At 32.7% G+C, this 18,719-nt stretch overlaps 2 protein-coding genes across 2 annotated transcripts; one reads left to right on the top strand and one right to left on the bottom strand.

Moving 5' to 3' along the window:
- Window positions 1-8,921: 8,921 nt before the first annotated feature.
- LOC108341202 (uncharacterized) lies at window positions 8,922-11,888 on the bottom strand. Its single transcript, XM_017578873.2, has 4 exons — window positions 11,540-11,888; window positions 10,977-11,056; window positions 10,026-10,194; window positions 8,922-9,304 (listed from the first exon to the last, which is right to left on the bottom strand). The coding sequence occupies exons 2-4, from the start codon at window positions 11,034-11,036 to the stop codon at window positions 9,108-9,110; spliced, it is 426 nt and encodes a 141-aa protein (XP_017434362.1). The 5' UTR covers window positions 11,037-11,056; window positions 11,540-11,888; the 3' UTR covers window positions 8,922-9,107.
- A 5,613-nt stretch (window positions 11,889-17,501) lies between these two features.
- On the top strand, window positions 17,502-18,045 carry LOC108341512 (agamous-like MADS-box protein AGL80). Its single transcript, XM_017579185.2, has one exon. It carries the CDS (start codon window positions 17,563-17,565, stop codon window positions 18,043-18,045), a length of 483 nt encoding a protein of 160 aa, XP_017434674.1. The 5' UTR covers window positions 17,502-17,562.
- The last annotated feature ends 674 nt before the right edge of the window (window positions 18,046-18,719 follow it).

The raw sequence follows: 18,719 nt of genomic DNA on the forward strand, positions 1-18,719 counted from the left end.
TGCTTAAATCAAAACATTATTTTGACCTGACAAAAAAGAAATGACACAAATAAATGATTCAAAAAATGGAATTTTGTTGCCTTGGTGTTGAAAAGCTAGTAGACATCCAAATCCATAACCTTGTATAATTTAACTGTTGCCGTTCAAACGCATCTTCCCAATTATTAGTTAGGTAGTTCAGTTAATTATATTCTACAGGACATTTTGAGTTAATAATAGGATCATTCCAAGCTACTTCCTATGTATTCACACCATGTAACTATTCACCCAAATACAAAAATAATTCATAACATATAATAAACGACCGACAGTACCAGTGGGTAATTTTTCTTAAAAAAACTATGTTTAGAAATTTCCTCTGAGAATACAAAACATGTGTATCTCAAAAGGGTTATTTTTTTCTTTTTTGTTTCATCCATTTATTCGGTTATTTTATTGGTTAAACTGTGCTATTCTGTTCATAACTAAAATAAGCTACTAATAGTAGTTAGCATGACTTATCTAATAATGAGGTAACCATTTTGTAAACCATGTTGATTATCACCAAAGTCTCAAACTTTCAACTGCTACAAAATTTATTATAAATATGGGAGCAGGATCACATGATATATTTGAAAATAAAGTATGATGCATAATTCTTTCTTGCTTGTTCTAAATGACATTGATAAGGACAGTGCAATGGCTATTATTGCACAAAATGTTTTGGAGACTGTCATATTTCCTTTCAAATCAAATAAAAGAGAAAATAGCTTATGACCGACTATATGAGAACCCTTTTACATATTTATCTATTCATTTTCATATTATTTTCTAGGTAACAACCTTCTTTGACAAGGACAGAAGAGAAGTGAATTAATCTCACATGGATGCTTACACTCATCAACAATGCAAGTAGCAAAAGTCTATTCATCTCGTGCTTCTTTTTTTTCTTTTTCTCTTTCTTTTAATGAACTTCTAAATTGCAGAAATCAGTAAAGAAAGTATAATTAGAAACCAAACTCCCTTCATGTGAACCTACAAGCTATTTCTGCAGAATTTTGGACATTCCCATTAAGTTTTCTCACTTTTGTTATAACAATTACGACATGATAAAAACTAAGTGATGATCTACTTATTCAGTAAATGAATCAAATAAAAAAGGTCCACTTCAACTTCTATCTCATAAATCCAAGTGATTAATGAATTAAGGCTCCAGTTTCTTTTAAATGAACTGGTCAAAATACAGAAACTAAATTTAGGAGATAAGGAGACTAATTAATTCAAAACAAAAAGTGACTTCAATTTCTTTTCCATTCTTTACAATCATAGTTGAGTGATCCATGCTTTGTTATCAATGAGATTTCAGGTATTGTTGTTGTTACATACATAAAGATCAAATCTCCTAAAATCTCATAGAAAACCATAATTTCAATAAAAACCATGTTGGTGTTTTAGTTCTTTTATTGTTCTATACTTTTGGTTTCTAAATTCCTTTTAGACCCTTTATCAATTAAATCTTCATGTCACCATTTTCTGGCTTATAATCATTAATAGCCATAAAATAGCCTCTAAAATATTATACTTTATGTGACAGAACAGATAGAGATTAGTTTGTCATGTTGTTATTATAAGTCTAGCTAAGAATAGATTGGGAAGAAACCATGCTAATTGTGATTTTTATTCCTAGCTAAAGTAGAGAAAGAAAATGCCACAGTAGCTGATGAAATTATACTCGACCCTACCATGTTAGGAGCACATGCAAGCTTCGGTTGAGCTTTCTCTTAAATCTTAATCCCTGTCTTTCTTTATCATTTTCCCTTTTCTTTTCTTATCTTCTTCTAAGATTTTATGTACCAATCAATCATATACCATCATAAATTAATGACTAGTACATATGTAAATGAACTTGAGAAAGAATCCTTCCTAACATAACTTTGGAGTCTAAGTAATATTTTATCTTAACCACCATTAGATTCTCTAGTTTCTAGGAGAGCTTTTTGCAAATCATTCAGACAGATTACTATATTAATCCTCTATCTGAAACTTATTCACACTTAAACTTGGCTCTTTATAAAGATGTACTATATAGGAATTGAACAAAGTCTTTTCTTTTCTAATAAACGTTGTTGTGAACTGAACTACACTTATCAGTTAGAATAATACTACTAACTTTTTTAAATTTCCATCTCAAAAAACCAATTTTGTCACACTCCCAAAGGAATCTACCCTCTCTAATAGGTTTGGATCTTGTTTGACACCTTCCCTAAGGAGTACATACGCGTAAAAGTACTTGAAAAGGTATGGAGCTTACCATAAAATCACATGCCTATCAGTATATGAAATGAACCTTCTATGATGATTCAATGCTAATTCTTAGTCCTAGTGTAAGGCATAGAAATGGACAATTTTGAGACATAAAGGGGAATTTCCACAAGAGAAAGTGCAAAAAAATGAATGTAAAAGATAACCAACATGGGAAAAAGTAGGCTAATTCAGTAACCAAACAAGTGATGAAACAGGAAAGTTTTTCTTATTTATTTTGAAAAGGAAAGTGATGAGTATAAGATATACCAGATTTGTTTGGTTTCTGCTGTTGGTTTAGGGACCAATGAAAGTTCCCTTCACAAGGGATTGTCCAATTGATTTGGTCCCAATTTTATGGCAAAGGAACTTGTGGATGACCTTGGGAGGCAGTGTTTTTGTGAAGGACAGTTGAATTATGAACACATATAAGGATCCAAAATGGCCACTTGTACAAAGGGTAGGGGTCTGAGGAAACTCAAAATGTGTATACATTTTAACCTTATGAAAATTGTAGCAATAATATATGGGTCATAGTCAAGCCATCGATGAAATTTAACAAAAGAGCTTAAAAGTATATATGCTTTTGTCTAGGTTGGGGAAAATGAAATCCAAAAGTTTACATAATTTATGTCCACAAATTAGTAACCCAGATGTCTGCAATAAGAAAAAAAAAGTCATTTTTCTCATAGAGGGGAGGGAAAATGGATTGGATTGAATTTATTTTTTTTTGTTGATTTTTAAAATATATTAAAAAGATTTTTAAAATACTAACATATGTTAATTCTCAGCTGACAACAACACAAAAAAAATTAATAAAAAATTTAGACTCCTATTAATTCTTGTTTGTCAAGTTTTATTATATAGTTTTAATGTTTTAAAGTACTAACATCATTTATTATAATACTCAACCGACAACATCATCACAAAAATTTAGTAAAAAATCTGGAATTAATTCTTGCCAAATTTCTGTTAAATGTTTGTGGTAGAGTTTTTTCCATGATTGGTTCAAATTTATCAAATAAACATAACAAATCAAAGAATTGTTTTCCTTTAAGGAAACCTCAACGGTGACAAAAATATAAATCAATTTTAAGATATAGCAAGGTAGCATTGAATGTGTTTAGTTTGATATTGTTATATTTTTGAATCAATCAATAAAAATAAATAAACTAACATTATGGTAATGCACTCTTGTAATTATTATTAAAAATATACAAACATTTTTAATTTAATATATTCACATTCAAAATATTTATTCATTTGAAATGGTCCTTCTCAAAAAAGTACAGCAATATTTTTATCAAGTCATTAATGAATTATACCATGTGACACATGTGAGGTATAAATTGGTTATAAATTACATAGAAATATAAAAGAAAAAACAAAACAAAACCATTGTGCATTCAATCCTATAAAATACTATTTCAAAGTATAAGTAAGCATTCAAATTAGGCATATATAATCCTCTAAAAATAAAAATAGACACGTATTATAACTTCACATACATTTTTCTTGAAAATATCAAATATCAGTTTTACTCATTTAGTATTTATTTTAGACTTAATTAACTTTCAAATTGTTCATAAATATGTCTACTTTTAATTGAGTTTTATTAAAAAAAATTATATTCATGATTTTTATATTTTAAAATTAAGTTCCTGATATTTAATGTTTTTATTATTTGAATTACATGACTATTATATGCCTGTTATATTTTTTAAATTTTTAATTAAAATTTTTGTAATTAATATAAACTAATATTAAAATAATAAAATATTATTTATTATTTTATATTAATCATAAAAAACTTAAAAAATAAACAAGTAAAATATAAGATAAGGCATAGGTCACTTTATATAATTAATAAACAAACTAATCAACATAAATTTAATTAAAAATATAAAATTTTAAGTACCCAATAAACAAAACAAATTTATTAGAAACTATGTATAAATTCATGAAAGACTTAAAATTTAATTAAACCCATGATTAAATATATTTATTAAGATTACAAGATAGTTACATAATAATTTTAAGAAGTTAATATTTATATGCCAGAAAAATAAAATATACTATTAGTTAATCAGAATATTGTTTTTAAAATAAAAGTCAATAAATTATATGTAATAACTTTGCAACAATTATTTACATTTTGAATGCATGCAAGTTTATTCTTTTATGTAAAATAATACATGTTGTGCATGGTTGGTAAGTAAGACAATTATCAACTCATTAAGTTTGTGAAGCTACCCATCAATTTCAATCATGAATTGGACTGCAGAGTTTTTCCATTTGTCGCATTGGATAAGAATCTGTGGAGAATTGAGTTCATATTTGGTTAACATTGTTTTCATATTAAAGACTGGATAGAGATTATTTTTAAGTAACATCTCACAATTCAAAACAATTATCGATTGAGAAAAGGAAAAACATTATCTGGTTGTCTTTTTCATAGATTTTTAGACAAGAGAAAATATGTATTGAATAACTTAATCAAGATTAAAATATTATTTTTAACCAAATTACATCATTCTTTCCTGAAGGAAACTTAAACCAGTGTCGAAAATCTTAGATTTACTAAAAAAACAAATTACTTATATTATTTAATGAGTTAAATTTTAATATTTATCTTAAAATAATATCAGAATCTCTTATAATAAAATTAAAATGGAAACAAACCTCATCGAGTTTAAATAAACTATATTGTGAATTATTTAAATAACATGTTCTAAAACAAAAAATACTTTTTTTTTAATTTATAATGACCTTATCTATAAATTAGAGCTTTCATATATGACTTAATTTCAGGTTATAATTGTTTTTTAAAACAACATAAAATCAATCTCATATATATCTCCCAATATCTTTTAATCATAAAAATTGATTTTTATAGTTGGATGTAACGTTAGCATCTTCTAACAAAGAAACATTAATTTTTTAGCATTAATACATCTAATTGATTATAAAAGTATCAAACAAAAGATGTAGAATATACAAAGCAACAAAATATAAACATAAATAAGAACAAAAGTTATATACTAAATCTTAAAGTTAATATTTAAATCTAATTTTGGATTTCAGTAATTATGTCTTTAGACCATACTGAATTCTTGATCCAGATATCCAGAACTTTAGTTAAAGAGACAAGTTGGCTACATTTGAAGGCTACAAAGGGCCATAACTTAGGGTGGGCAAACTATTCTATAGTTCACTACACTATATAAATTTATAATTAACTATAAATTAGTTTATGAAAACTATACTATACTAAAAAATAGTTCAGTTAACTGAATTGAACTAATTATTTTTTAGTTAACTATAGTTTAGTTTAATAAACTATTTTAACTCAAACTAACGGAATATTTTGGCACTGTTGTTAAATATTAGCATTGCGCCCAAAATTAAAGGTGATCCAAATCTTTTTTGCAAATTGTTTATGAATGGTAATACGTGTCAGGCTTTTGCTCACTGCACCCCATAATTATTAATTGCCGTTCTATAATTTTTGAAATGACCATTTTAATTTTTATGCTATGTTTTCTTTATTACGAAGCCTTTCGAAATAAGTTTTATTAAACAAAATTTTTTAAATAAGGTTATTGAAACAAGTTTTTAACAACAATTAGTTTTAAATCTAATTTAATTCTATAAAATCAATAGATCTAAAAATAAGAAATCTTATTAAAATAAGTAACTATGATACTACATGTTTCAACTCATTTTTGAAACAAAATTTCTAGAAATTTTTTAGTATCCTACATAAACATCATCTTCCCCTTTCAATTAAACAATTTGAATCAATTAAAAAATTCGAAAGTATTACGGTTTTGTTTTCAAGTTAGACAATCCAAAAAAGAAGAAAATTACATTTTAATACCTTGGAGATTATACACGAAAACGTGTGTTCATCATGTGGGCACAATGATGGGCTTTCAGTGGCCGCGAGTTGAGAAAAAATTGAGACAGAGAATGATCTAAACTCTAGTTAACTCCAGTTAACAGTTAACTATACAATAAGTTCAGTATTTCCAAACTGAACTATTAAACAGTATAATTGGTCTTTAGTAAAAATAGTTTAAATTTTTTAAGTACAAAACAATATAGATAAACTATAGTTTATGGTTTTTAAGTGAACTATGCCCAACCCTAGCCATACCCATTACAGAGAGTAGTTTTCCATTTTATGAAACTAGCTTGAGTGTGAGGAGTACCCTTAAAAAAATGGATATCAAGGTACATGAAGGTCAAGGAGCCATGTTCAAAGCCTAGAGGTGCTTCATGGGAATCACACAAGGGTGAGATATTAACACATTTTTTAGTAAGTGAAATTAAGTTTAACTTATAAAGAAGCTGACTTGTAATATAAAATTTAAATCTTTTTACATACTATAGACTCGTTTTGTTTTTAATCATTCCAATATTAATAAATTAATGAATAATACAATAGTAAATAACATAAGTCTAACAAACAATAAATAAATCTAACTTAATTTTATAAAATTAATTTGTAAAATTATATTTACCTTCAAACTTGTCTTTAATTGATGTGAAATCTCCAATAATAATATAAAAATATCACTTGTTAACACTAACTTTTCTCCCACTTGGTCATATGAGGTGATTTAAGCTTATGAAGGTAGCCTGAAAAAAACGATAATGTCATCATAAAGGGTAAAGTATGAAATTAAAAAAAAAAAAAAGCTTAACTCAATTTTATTAATAAAGTTTTAAAATTTATGTTTAACTCAATTTCAAGTAATAATAAGGTGAACTATGGTTTTGGTTATCTTTCTTAGAAGGATGTGATTTTTGTCTTTTTAAAAGATGTATCAGTTAAAAGCTTCTTCGGCTAAGCGAAAAGGAAAAATAATCCAGCATATGCCCTTTAACGATAAAGGAAAGCTGAGTAGTTTTCAGAATAACTCCGATATCCTGGAGTAAAATCTGTCACTGAAACCAAAAGCCTTGAGCACTAACATTAAGAAAGTTTGAGTCCAACGTAGCTTAGACCCATTTAATATCAAATTTGATGGTTGAACATATTAACAACTTAAGAGGCAACATAGATTCCATCAGTAATGTTTCTATCTTTAACGAAGTGCCTTTGTTAAGGAGATGTAATCCTGTAGGCAATCAAAGATGGTCTATTAAATTTTAAAGCTAACACTAGTCCAAAAGTTGTTAATGTGGTCAGCCTCTCGGAACTTAGGAATAAGGAAAAAAATGTTCCAATTTACGTCAAGGATCTAACCCTAATGAAAGTGGAAGAATTGAGACAAAGTAATAGACATCTAACCCAATGATATATCCCAGAAAATTTGGTAGAAGGAGCCACCACAACCATCAAGGTTAGGGGCACTATGCCCATTTAGGGAGAACACGACCTGTTGGACCACTTCGAAGGAGGGAGGCTTGGTGAATTCGACATTATCTTCATGGAGCATGGAGTGAGGAATAACATTCTGGGCCAGGTCATTGTCCGGAGAAGTCATTCCCTAATCATAGAGAGAAGAAAAGTAACCTAAAAGATACGAGCATCCAAGTCTGATTGGAAAGTTAGAAACTTATCCCTATCCCTAAGCATTAAATTTGATTGAATAATATTTGAACTTCACCACACTGCAAAAGAAACCTTGGAATTTCTATCTCAGTTAGCAAACCATTGAATCCTAGATTTCTTTTTCCGAAAAGCCTTCTCAACCCAGAAGGCATAACTAGGCGTAAACCTAACTTCAAGCTCTTGATTTTCCAAGGAGATAGGATAATTTAAAGTGGCAACACTAATTTGATCCTACAAGACCGGAAGTTTGACCTTAACCTTTCTGACATTGTTATGGACATTACCAGTGATATCTCTATTCCAGGATTTCAGGACAATTTCGGTTTTCTTGGGCTTGTGTTTTAAGATGTGCATGAGGTAAGTTATCAAAATCTTCCTTCGACACATCTTGGTTGATTCTACTTTAGTCCTTGTGCTCTTTCCATATGTAAAGGAACTCAAAAGTGTGAACCTGCTAGGAAAAACTGCAAAAGGAGACAAGCAAGAGAGAGCGGGATTATAACTGCAATTGCGTTGCCCTTTCACACAGGGAACGACAGAAGGAGGAGCTCACTCACCAGAGCTACGCAAGCACTGTGGAGAGATTATACAGAAGTTTTCCTTACAACGAGGAAACTTGGGCAGGACCTTATACAAACCCCAAAACATCATTCACGATTCTAGCCAAACACTTAATAATCTCACTTAATTACACAATAAAATGAGGCAACGAAATCAAAATTATAGTGTTCCCATGAACTGGAACCATTTATGGTCAGATATTAACAAATAGTGCTCGGATATTACGTGATCTTTATGTGTGTCTGTTTAGTATTATGCATGTTTGGATCATTGAGAACAGTAAACTGATTGGAATCCAGTAACCAGCTGAGGAATCCAGTTTACTGTTCTCAAACAGTTAACTGATTGAGAACACTAAACATTGCAACTGACTATTGACCCATTACAGCAGTAACCAATCACGTAAGAACCCAACGCCCAGGGAAAATAAATTCCACACATTACAAACCTGAAACCACAGCCAAGGAAATAATGTGTAGGCAGAGGCAATTTCTAACTACTACCCATACGGAAAGCAATGCTCGAAAAAAATGAATCTCGGATGTCAGAAAACTTATCTTATCTCAGAAATCATAGTTCTTGCCTGTGCCTGAAAAGCAACAAAGGCTAGCAGTAGTACGATACGTTACAAGCAATTGAATGACAATATTTAGATTATGTACTCATCCAAAATGTAAAAATGTGAAAACGGTAAGATATAAATTTATCGGCCCAAAAATGCAACACGATCCTTTTGAACTGCCTGTGTTAGGTTCATATCAAAGAGTTCACAACGTATAGGCATCTCCATCTCATAGAACGGATTTTTCAAAACGTAGTCCGTGTACAATTCATAGACAAATTTCAGTAAATTTTCCATGTGTTGAGCTCCAGGCTCACACACCACAAAAAACTTTGTCCCTGCAAGGGAGAAGAAACATTTTTTGTTAATACCAATATTATGAAGAAATAAAAGTGAGAAATCTAGGATGCTTATTTTTGCCGGTGACATTTAACCGAATATAGAACTGCTAAGTAATAAAAACACAGTTCCAATAAAAAAACAAGTGCAAAACATAGATGCCAAAGTAGGGTAAGAAAACAGCTAAACAAGAGCCAAATATCTAGAACAATGTCTACTATCAAGAATTCAAGTTCATTGATCCAAATCCGAAGATGCAGGTGTGACCAAGAGGAATCGAAAATGGAGTAGTGGGTGTTTATTAGCACAAAAATGACAGTGCTGAGAAAAACCAAATACAGTCAATATACTGGGTCATGTCACCAAAAAGTTAGATTTGTTGCTACAATAACCCAACCTGCCTTCCAACTTAACGATTCTGTTTTTTTACTCCAAAAATCAGGTGCTCGAGAAAATAATTCACTTCTGTTTGCAACATAAATAGCATTGTCAAAGTGTCAAAGTATTAAGTGGACTTCGCCTTATAATAGGGTTTATTTATAATGAGGTTTACTAATAACTATCTAGAGCTTCAGATATACTCAAACCACAACTACCTTCAAGGCCTTAAAGGCGTGCATGAAAAAGAAAAAAAAAAGGGGCTAGCTACCAGACAAACTAATAATTTTATTTACCGAGTAAATTGCAAAGCTAATGCAATAATGGTTAAAGACTAATTACCTGTCAGCGACTGAAAGCAATGAAGATCAAACGTATCTGCTTGGAGAAGTTCAATTCCAAAACAGCCTAATACAGGTGATAACTGCTGAGAGATAGCATGCATTGAGTGCCATAAACTTGCCACCCGCAAGCTGTCATTGGTATCCATTCGTCCAGCAGACCCATAATCCTAAATGCAAAAGAATTAACGTAATTTTGATAGATTCCATGTAAAAAGAAAAGCTTAACTAAAACTCTAACTAAAAGATTGAAATTGATTTTTTAAAACAAAAGGTTGAAAGAAAACTAAGCTATTGTCGCTAACCATCTTCCCAGCAAGTCCATATCCAAATTAGTAAGATTCAGCATACTTCTTAAACATACTGACTATACAAGACTCTAAGAAAGAAACAAAACTCCAAATATCAGACATATGTACCGAGGAACCAGTGGAATGAAATGTAAAAGGTATCTTGGTCATTTCATAAACAGAATTTAGAGGCTGAAGCTCAATATACAAGCTGATCAGACATACGAGACTTAATTAACAATGCAAAAGAAACCATGATAAGGTACTTAAGATTAAAAACAGAAATATATTTTTGGAGGGCTTTAAGGACTCTTCTCATGTTCTTCTATTTATATTGATGAAGAGCTGATACAATAGGGAGATAAAAGATCAAGGGACTGTCCTAGACTGCTAGACACAGAACTAGGTACAATAAGAAGAGATGACCCATCACACTACTCCCGACTTTAGTCCTACTGATTACACTAACATAACTTAATAATTATTCCCCGTTAAAATTTTAGCTTTCTGTCACTTTAGAAAAAGAAAAAAAAAACTGTACAAGCAATAAATAAGCTTTATGCCATCAATATCAAGGGAATACACAATAAATCTCTTAGAAACCTAAGATAAATAATTTGAAGTTTGAATTAGTGAGCAACAGAAAGTAAAGACAACCATACCTTATAATAGATCAATCCACCAGACTTATTGATGATGTAAAGACTGTAAATTGCTGCCATTCCAAAAACTTTTCCAGAATCTGAAACGAAGATGATGACAGAATTTAACAGCGAACTTCTCAAAATTAAACTCTTGTACTTACCACAATCACATAGTCTCCGATTCACAGCACCAGTTACAAACTAACATTATCGTGAACATTAAATGAAAATAATTGATAATAAATAATTAAAACATGTATCAGCATCCAAATGCTCCTAGAGAACAGCCAACGACATTCAGCAAACAATACCATTACATTTACAAGTACCACAACAAAAAATTCAGAACCCCAACTTTTTACTTCTTTCAAAAGAAAAACATTTCATTAGACAAACGAAGCATGAATGCGATGAGGACGGGACGCGGCGTCCAGAACAAAATCCAGTACTATACCTAAATTCAGATATCAACATTCATTTAGCAGACAAATCCAGAACATAATTTCATCACAACACAGAACCAGATCCAGAAATATCTTATCATCTGAAAACCCTTGAGGAGAGAAGAAAAAAACTCATACCTTAACGGAAGATAACCTGAAAACCTAACAAAGGGGAAGGACAGGAGTGTCAACGTCGTCTGCGTGAGGTGCCTTGCCTTTGCCTCGCCGTCGCCGTCGTGAACTCGACGGAGGAGATCAAATGAGATTGCGGCGGCGGGAAGAGAGATTGGAGATGAGATTCGTTTCTCGTGAGAGATTAGGTTGCCGGTTGCCGGTCGCCGCTGCGCCGCGAGCTTGAGGGTGAAGGCGATTCGTTCCTGTGGTTGAGTTGTGTTTGCTGCTCTGCCTTCTTGTTTGCAGTTTCAGAGAGAGTGACGTGTTACGGGTTACGGGTTATTCGAAAAGCCTAATCGGGCTGAAATGCCCGACCTCCGTAAGATCGTTGTATTTAATTTTAAGTATTTAATGATTTTTTTAAATTAAATATTTAATAAATTAAAAGTTTTGGTTTAAATATTTCTTATTATATTTTTTCATCATTGTTTCGTGTGTAGGGTTGAAAATTTTTTCACACTTTTTTACTTGTCTATTTAGGTTATCTCAAGCATGTTTGGTTAAACTTCTCTAAATTTTCAATGTCTAAGCTCAAAATCGTAAGGACATAACTTGTCAAAAACACTCTAACGTTTAAGTTAGTGGTTTAAACGAATGGGTATCACAATGAAATCTTAAATTTTCAATAAATATAATCATCTACCTCCTTATCTTTGACATTTATTTATAGGTTTTAAGATGAGCTTATGATTAGTAAAATCATAATCACGACTCAATAGAATTACCAGTAAACTTGATTAGGGGTTGTACTTAAGGTTGCTTAGGACTACAAATCGTTCGGTCTCATCGTTTCCTATGTCCGACTGTCCACAAGCATAGACCATATGGACATACGGTACATAGGCCCCCCAAGCTCGAGCCAGGTTTACCTGACGCTGAGGTTTGTTATTTTAGGCCCTTCATGATGGCCTGTGATCGTGGGGGTATTTGCCTCTCATTCGAACGATTGATGCGTCGTTCGGTTTAATTTTGAATCATAGTTATGGCGGAAAAATGTGCGCCTTGAGGGAGTGGCAGAGGCACGTCATCTAGTCTGTTGATCGTGGCTAGATCCAACGATGGATCAACGCTGGCGGTTACGCAAGATTTTTCCTATAAATGAGGTGGGGTTTGACTTTCATTTTCACCATTTTCTTCCACTCGCTCTACCAACCATACGATTTTATTCATAATTTTAGATAATAAAATGTTTATCATTCATTTGTCTTCGTCTAAGGAGTCGATGGGAAGGGACGACGGGGGATTTGCTAGCGATGACTCGCGGTCTTAGTCTTCAAGCTATATGTCTTCTTAAATCTTCGAGACAATAGAGCGGCATAACAGCTTAGTCAACGATTCAACCACTATATATAGTGATCAAGCATTTCCTAGCATAGAGATCGATTTTCACTACAGGAGAGTGGAGGTCGATGGACAGGATAAGGGGAACGAGTTCCAACAGACTCTGCCGGTTATCCTAGGTTACGATTGGTCGTCTCGTGAAGTGGGTGAATATGTCACTTGCTTTTGTCTGAAGAAAGACCTAGTGGAGTGGGCCGAACGAGTATGCATTTTCCGTAACGTGGACGAAGCCACTACAATAAAGTTGGTAGTCTGTAAAGGAAACGAGTTGGTATATCATGGAAAGGGAGACAGTGTTGGGAACTTTTTCTTTGTATACACCTATCTCTTCGTCTAGATGTTCGTTCGAGTTCCCTTTACCAACTTTCAAGCGGCGGTGCTGAGAGAGCTAAACATGGCTCTCACCTAGCTAAATCCAAACGATTGAACGTGCATGCAAGCATTTACGGTGGTATGCACTACCCTGGAACTAACTCTCACTCCTGCCATCTTCCTCAATTACTTCTAAGTTCGCCTGATCGCCAAGCAAGGTTGGGTGTCTCTAATTTCCATGGAGAAGAAATGGTTGTTTAAGTCATTCTCAAACTCTTTCAAAGGGTTTAAGACAAAGTATTTTAAGATTATAATAAAAGATTATGGTCGGTCAGAGTTTTTTTTATAATGTCGGGCGTCCAAAATCCCTCCTTTATTGGACAAAGAGTCCTCGGAAGGTGACCTCTTGGTTGTGAGCCGATATGACGTCGACCGAGATTGAAGCGATCGGGGTCATCGACAGCTTAACCCTTCGCCTTCCCGCCCGCTAACTCATTGAGTGCATCGGTAAAGAGGAGTTTAATATTGAGGCGTTTAGTATGATGTCTTTCCTTTTTTTCATTCTTGTTAGGCGTTTGGTCTTAATTTGGCGAAGTTTTTTATTTTCTTTCAAGCATCATGGTTGCCTTTCCACCTACAAAGAAAAGGAGTGTGTTTAAAGAAATGGCTGTTGTCGCTAAGTTGAAGAGGAGCATTGAGGCTCCAAAGACTTTGGATCCTCGTTCGGCCACATCCAATCAAGCCGCCCAGATCTCTGAGAAGACCAACTATCTCGTTCCTCTCCAAATCGTCCCTCATGATGGGACTCTTCGTCCAACTCTATCTGTAGTGGAGCTCAATCAACCCTCCATTGTATCTATGGCTCCTCCCCCACCCTCGATGGACAAGGAAAAGAAATGATCACATCGGGAGGGGAGAATTCGTCTTCTCACAAGAGGAGCCATCGCGAATGGAGCACACCTCAGCCTCTTCATGGGATGATCTTTGGTACTGATTTCCAGATCGCCGGAAGATCAATTTTCATATGAATGTAGATGAGCAAAATCTCTTGGACCAAATGAATGAGAAGGAGATGGTGAACGCCACTTTGGAGTTGATGGTACGAGCCTCGATATTGAATTGGTACTTGGCCAATTTTGCAGATAGGAGGTGATCGAGGACGTCCAGGCAAAACTGGCAAAGGCTGGGAAGACCCTCGTCGGTCTTCGTGATGAACAGAAGGAGGTAATCGTGACGCACAAAGAGTGTGAGGAAAATCAATATGATGCCAAGTTAATTCTAGAAGAGGCTTACTATGCGGCGAAGGAGATTGTCGATAAGGCCAAGTCGCTGCAAGTGAAGAGCGAAAAAGTTATTGAGGAGTGTCGGAGGCTAAAGACCGTTCTGGATGAAGTCTCCAACCAAAACACTGAGCTGCTCGGAGAGAAAGGGGAGCTGGTCAAGAAGAACTCGGCATAGACTGTCCGCGAAGGGCCTAGGTTTAAGGGCGGTCACCACATGCTGGAGGGCAAACTCAGGGTTAAGGTTCTTAATCCGTCAAATAGTTTTCTGATAGCGGTCCATGAAGGTTTTCAGGGGGTTCTTCCTTCTCCTGCTTGAGGCTCATTAGAGCCAAAATAGTCAAGTCCTAAGTTCGGCAACCTACAAACTGTTGACTGAACATGTTCCTTATGCTAAAGAAATTCTCCACTAAGTTGGATGGCAAACAGTTAAACCACTCTAGAGCTTCTTCCTCCAAGAATAAGGAGAAGGCCTTGCATCAAATGACATCGCTTGCCGTGTAAAATGGGGTTGACGAACATCTTGAGATGCTCCTCCGGATCAGTCAACCCATCATATATCTTGAAACTGGGTGGGACAAATTGTCCCGAGATGTGTGCTTCCATGATTGCTGGGACAAACGGTAGCATCTCGACGGTATATGCTCCATTTTCACTGGATGACGCTCTTTGCTAACTGTGGTGCTTTCTCCCGGTGCAATCCTTATCGAGCCATCTTTAATTTCAGTGCCAATAATTTGGTTTGTTCCTATCGGGCCATAATGTTGTGTCGTCTGCTCCACGTGAACGATCTTGTCTTCCTCTCAAGCGACCATGGCCATGTTCTCAGCCCTTAGGGTAGCCAGTTCTTCCTCGTATCGTTGTTGCATTTCCAACATTTGTTGTTGTAGCGCTTTGATCATTTCGGTCAGGTCGTGTAAGTTCATGTTTCTTATAGTCACCATTGAGTCTACTTCGAGAATCTCTGTCAAACACTCCTTCACACTTTTCTCCTTGTCTATTTACGTTGTCTCAAGCACGCTTGGTCAAACTCCTATGAATTCTTAATGTCTGAATTCCAAACCGTATGAGCGATTACTTATCAAAGGCACTCCGACGCTTAAGTCAATGGTCTAACTGAACATGTGTCATAGTAAAATCTTAAATTCGCAATAAATATAATCACCTACTTCCTTACCTTTAACCTGTATTTATAAGTTTTTAGATAAACTTATGATTAGCAAAATCGTAATCACGGTCCAACATCTAATAAATAAGACTTACAAATAAACTTAATTAGAAGTTATACTTAAAGTTGCTTAGTACTACAAACCGTTCAGTCTTATCGTTTCCTGTCCACAGACATAAACCATACATACATATATATTCTACTTATCTCTTGAATTCCATATCAAATTTTTTCATATAGATTGTTAAGTATTTCAAAAACTAAAACCAAACTAAATACAAATAAACATTATCATATCAAGTATGTTTTATTAATTAATTTAGTTTTTCTTAAATTAAAATATTTCTTACCATTTAAAAATATAATGATAATTAAATTTGTAATTAATAAATAGCACAATTAATAAAATAATAAAAGAACTAAATGGTTTAACTAAAAACCGGTTTTGTTGGTGACATCTTGATACTGTGGATGATCTACCCAACAATAGTATGAGAAATTCCCATATAGATGTAATTAAAAGTGAATAACACATATTCAGTGCATTGGATAAATAGATAATTGATACATTTTCATTTTGTATTAAATAATTAATGATGACTTAAGATTTATAGTATTGCTACTTCATATTTAAATAATAATTTATCCAATTTTGTATATATCAATGGATTTTTTTAGAATATTTTAATGCACACCTAAAAAGTAAATGATTTATTGAAGTATCTTTCAACCAGAGAAAGTTTTTGTAATAATAAGATGAAAATAGTATTAAATCTTATTTTAATATACACGTTTTAATCAGTCTTACACGGTTCAACATTTTTTCCTTTTCATAATGGGTTTACGTTTTAGTTATATAATGAAAAAGAAATCACGTTAAAAGATTTTTTCCCTTTAAATAAGGCTACTTCAATTAATTATTATCAAATATAATTTATAAATATCAAGAATTTCACTCCACAATTTTAACACACGACCACTCTTTTCACTTATCCTCAATATATAAACATGAAAATCCCAATTTTTGTTTATCATCCAAAAATGGTAGCTTTTTTAGATCCATTTAGAAGTTTTTTTATACAAGAAAAAAATAATTAAACAATTACTTTTATTTTTTTTATTAATTTGTATCGGCTTTTAAAAAAAAACCTAAATCTAAAATCTGATTATTAAAACTACTTTTAATAACTCATCATAAAAATTAGTTGTTTTTAAAAGTGTATTTTTAAAAACATAAGTTAGTTTATACCTTTTTAAAAATAATCATTACGTTCATTGTAATCACTTTTTTAATCTGTGAAATTTCTCTAATTGTTCATTGTACAGGAATTTAATTATGAATTTTTTTTTTTGCGTAAATGTATTTGGTAATTGAGATTTTCTATTGATGCACCTAGTGAGCTTTCCCTAATTTGAATATACTTGCATCTTAAAATATGCTTATATAAACAGCAAAAGAGTGAAACTGAGAAAAGCACTTCACATTAACAATATTTTCTAAACTCTCTTCTGATCACTGTTATGGCCAGAAAGAAGTTGGATCTGGCATACATCACCAATGACTCAAAGAGAAAGACAACCTTAAAGAAAAGGAAACATGGCTAGTGCTTGATTTCTATTTCTCTTCAGACATAAACTATTATTGTTAACTTTATATCATCTATATGAGAAATATTCTATAAATTAGTTTATAGAGTTTTATTTTATTTTATTGTTTTATATATTTCTCTTCTGGAAATGTATATGATACACATACACATACACACACGTATAGACAGAGAAATTCAAACAAACAGACACACACATCCACACTTTTATTAAAATTTCAAACTTCAGATCACTTCTCATTTCTTCATTATGTTTTATTGACAGGTTTGATCAAGAAAATGAATGAAATTAGCACCCTTTGTGGGATTGAGGCATGTGCCATAATCTATTCTCCAAATGATCCTCAGCCAGAGGTTTGGCCATCTGAGCCAGAAGTACAAAGGGTGCTTTCCAAGTTCATGGAAATGTCTGAGCAGAAACAATGCAGAAAGATGTTGAATCAGGAGAGCTTGTTGAAGCAAATAATCATCAAAGGCCAACAGCAGTTGACAAGACAAAGGAATGACAACAGGAAGAAAGAAATGACTCATCTCATGTTTCAGTACTTGAATGTTGGGAGGGTTTATGACAATCCTAGTTTGATAGATTTGAATGATCTCTCATGGCTGATTGATCAGAACCTGAATGAAATAAAAAAGAAGATGACTATGATCCAAATCCAAGAAGGGGCCCCAGTGACTGAAAATGGAGGAGAACGTGGACACATGCATCATGCTCAAGGGCCAGAGAACAGGACAGACACCATTCAGAACCAATATTGATTCATGGAATCCTTTTCAGTTGTTAATGTCTAAAAAGCCTTTGGCCAAAACCATGTCTCCTTTAAAGAGAGTTTCTATGGTTTTTCTCATTTGAACAAGCAATTCTTAGCTTAATGTCTTTCTTCGTACTATGTTTTTATTTTGGTTTCTTTAGTGTATGTTTTTTTAATTGAGTAATGCATGCATATTATCTTCACATTTGATGGTTGAGTTTATTATTTCTGAAAACAAAAAGAATCACCAATTTTTAACACATTCGAATTACTTTTGTAAACCAAAACTATTTTCGATTTGTCTGAAACGTAATAGAAGAAGTTTTGCAAGGTTATAAGTAAGCATACTTTTGACTATTCATTTTGCAAACTGAGATATATAGATATTGTATTCATAGATAGTTTCAAAGAATGACAGTAAGATTTTCAAAACCATGACTCATAATGTGTTCATAGTTTCACAATAAGTAAAATTTTTGAACAAGTCATACACATTATTGTTAAAATGTAGGAACTAACTCAACAAACATGGAACTTATACTCAACATCGTGTCCCATCAGAGTAAGATTTTCTATATTTTATTACCTTTTGTCATTATACCATTGATCCATTCCTTTTTGTTGAATGGATGTATAACTTTTATTATTTAAAAAGAAAAAAGAAAACATGTTTTTGAAAAA

This window comes from Vigna angularis, chromosome 6 (assembly GCF_016808095.1).
Source record: "Vigna angularis cultivar LongXiaoDou No.4 chromosome 6, ASM1680809v1, whole genome shotgun sequence".
In the NCBI taxonomy this organism is placed as follows: Eukaryota; Viridiplantae; Streptophyta; class Magnoliopsida; order Fabales; family Fabaceae; genus Vigna; species Vigna angularis.

What these genes read in the sequence shown, in the direction of transcription:
- LOC108341202 (XM_017578873.2), bottom strand. Translation starts at nt 11,036, where the DNA reads ATGGCAGCAATTTACAGTCTTTACATCATCAATAAGTCTGGTGGATTG. An exon ending in GTGGATTGATCTATTATAAG is followed by an intron (nt 10,195 to 10,976) that starts GTATGGTTGTCT and finishes TTTTGCATTTAG; the next exon opens with GATTATGGGTCTGCTGGACG. An exon ending in TTGCTTTCAGTCGCTGACAG is followed by an intron (nt 9,305 to 10,025) that starts GTAATTAGTCTT and finishes TCTCCCTTGCAG; the next exon opens with GGACAAAGTTTTTTGTGGTG.
- LOC108341512 (XM_017579185.2), top strand. Translation starts at nt 17,563, where the DNA reads ATGAATGAAATTAGCACCCTTTGTGGGATTGAGGCATGTGCCATAATC.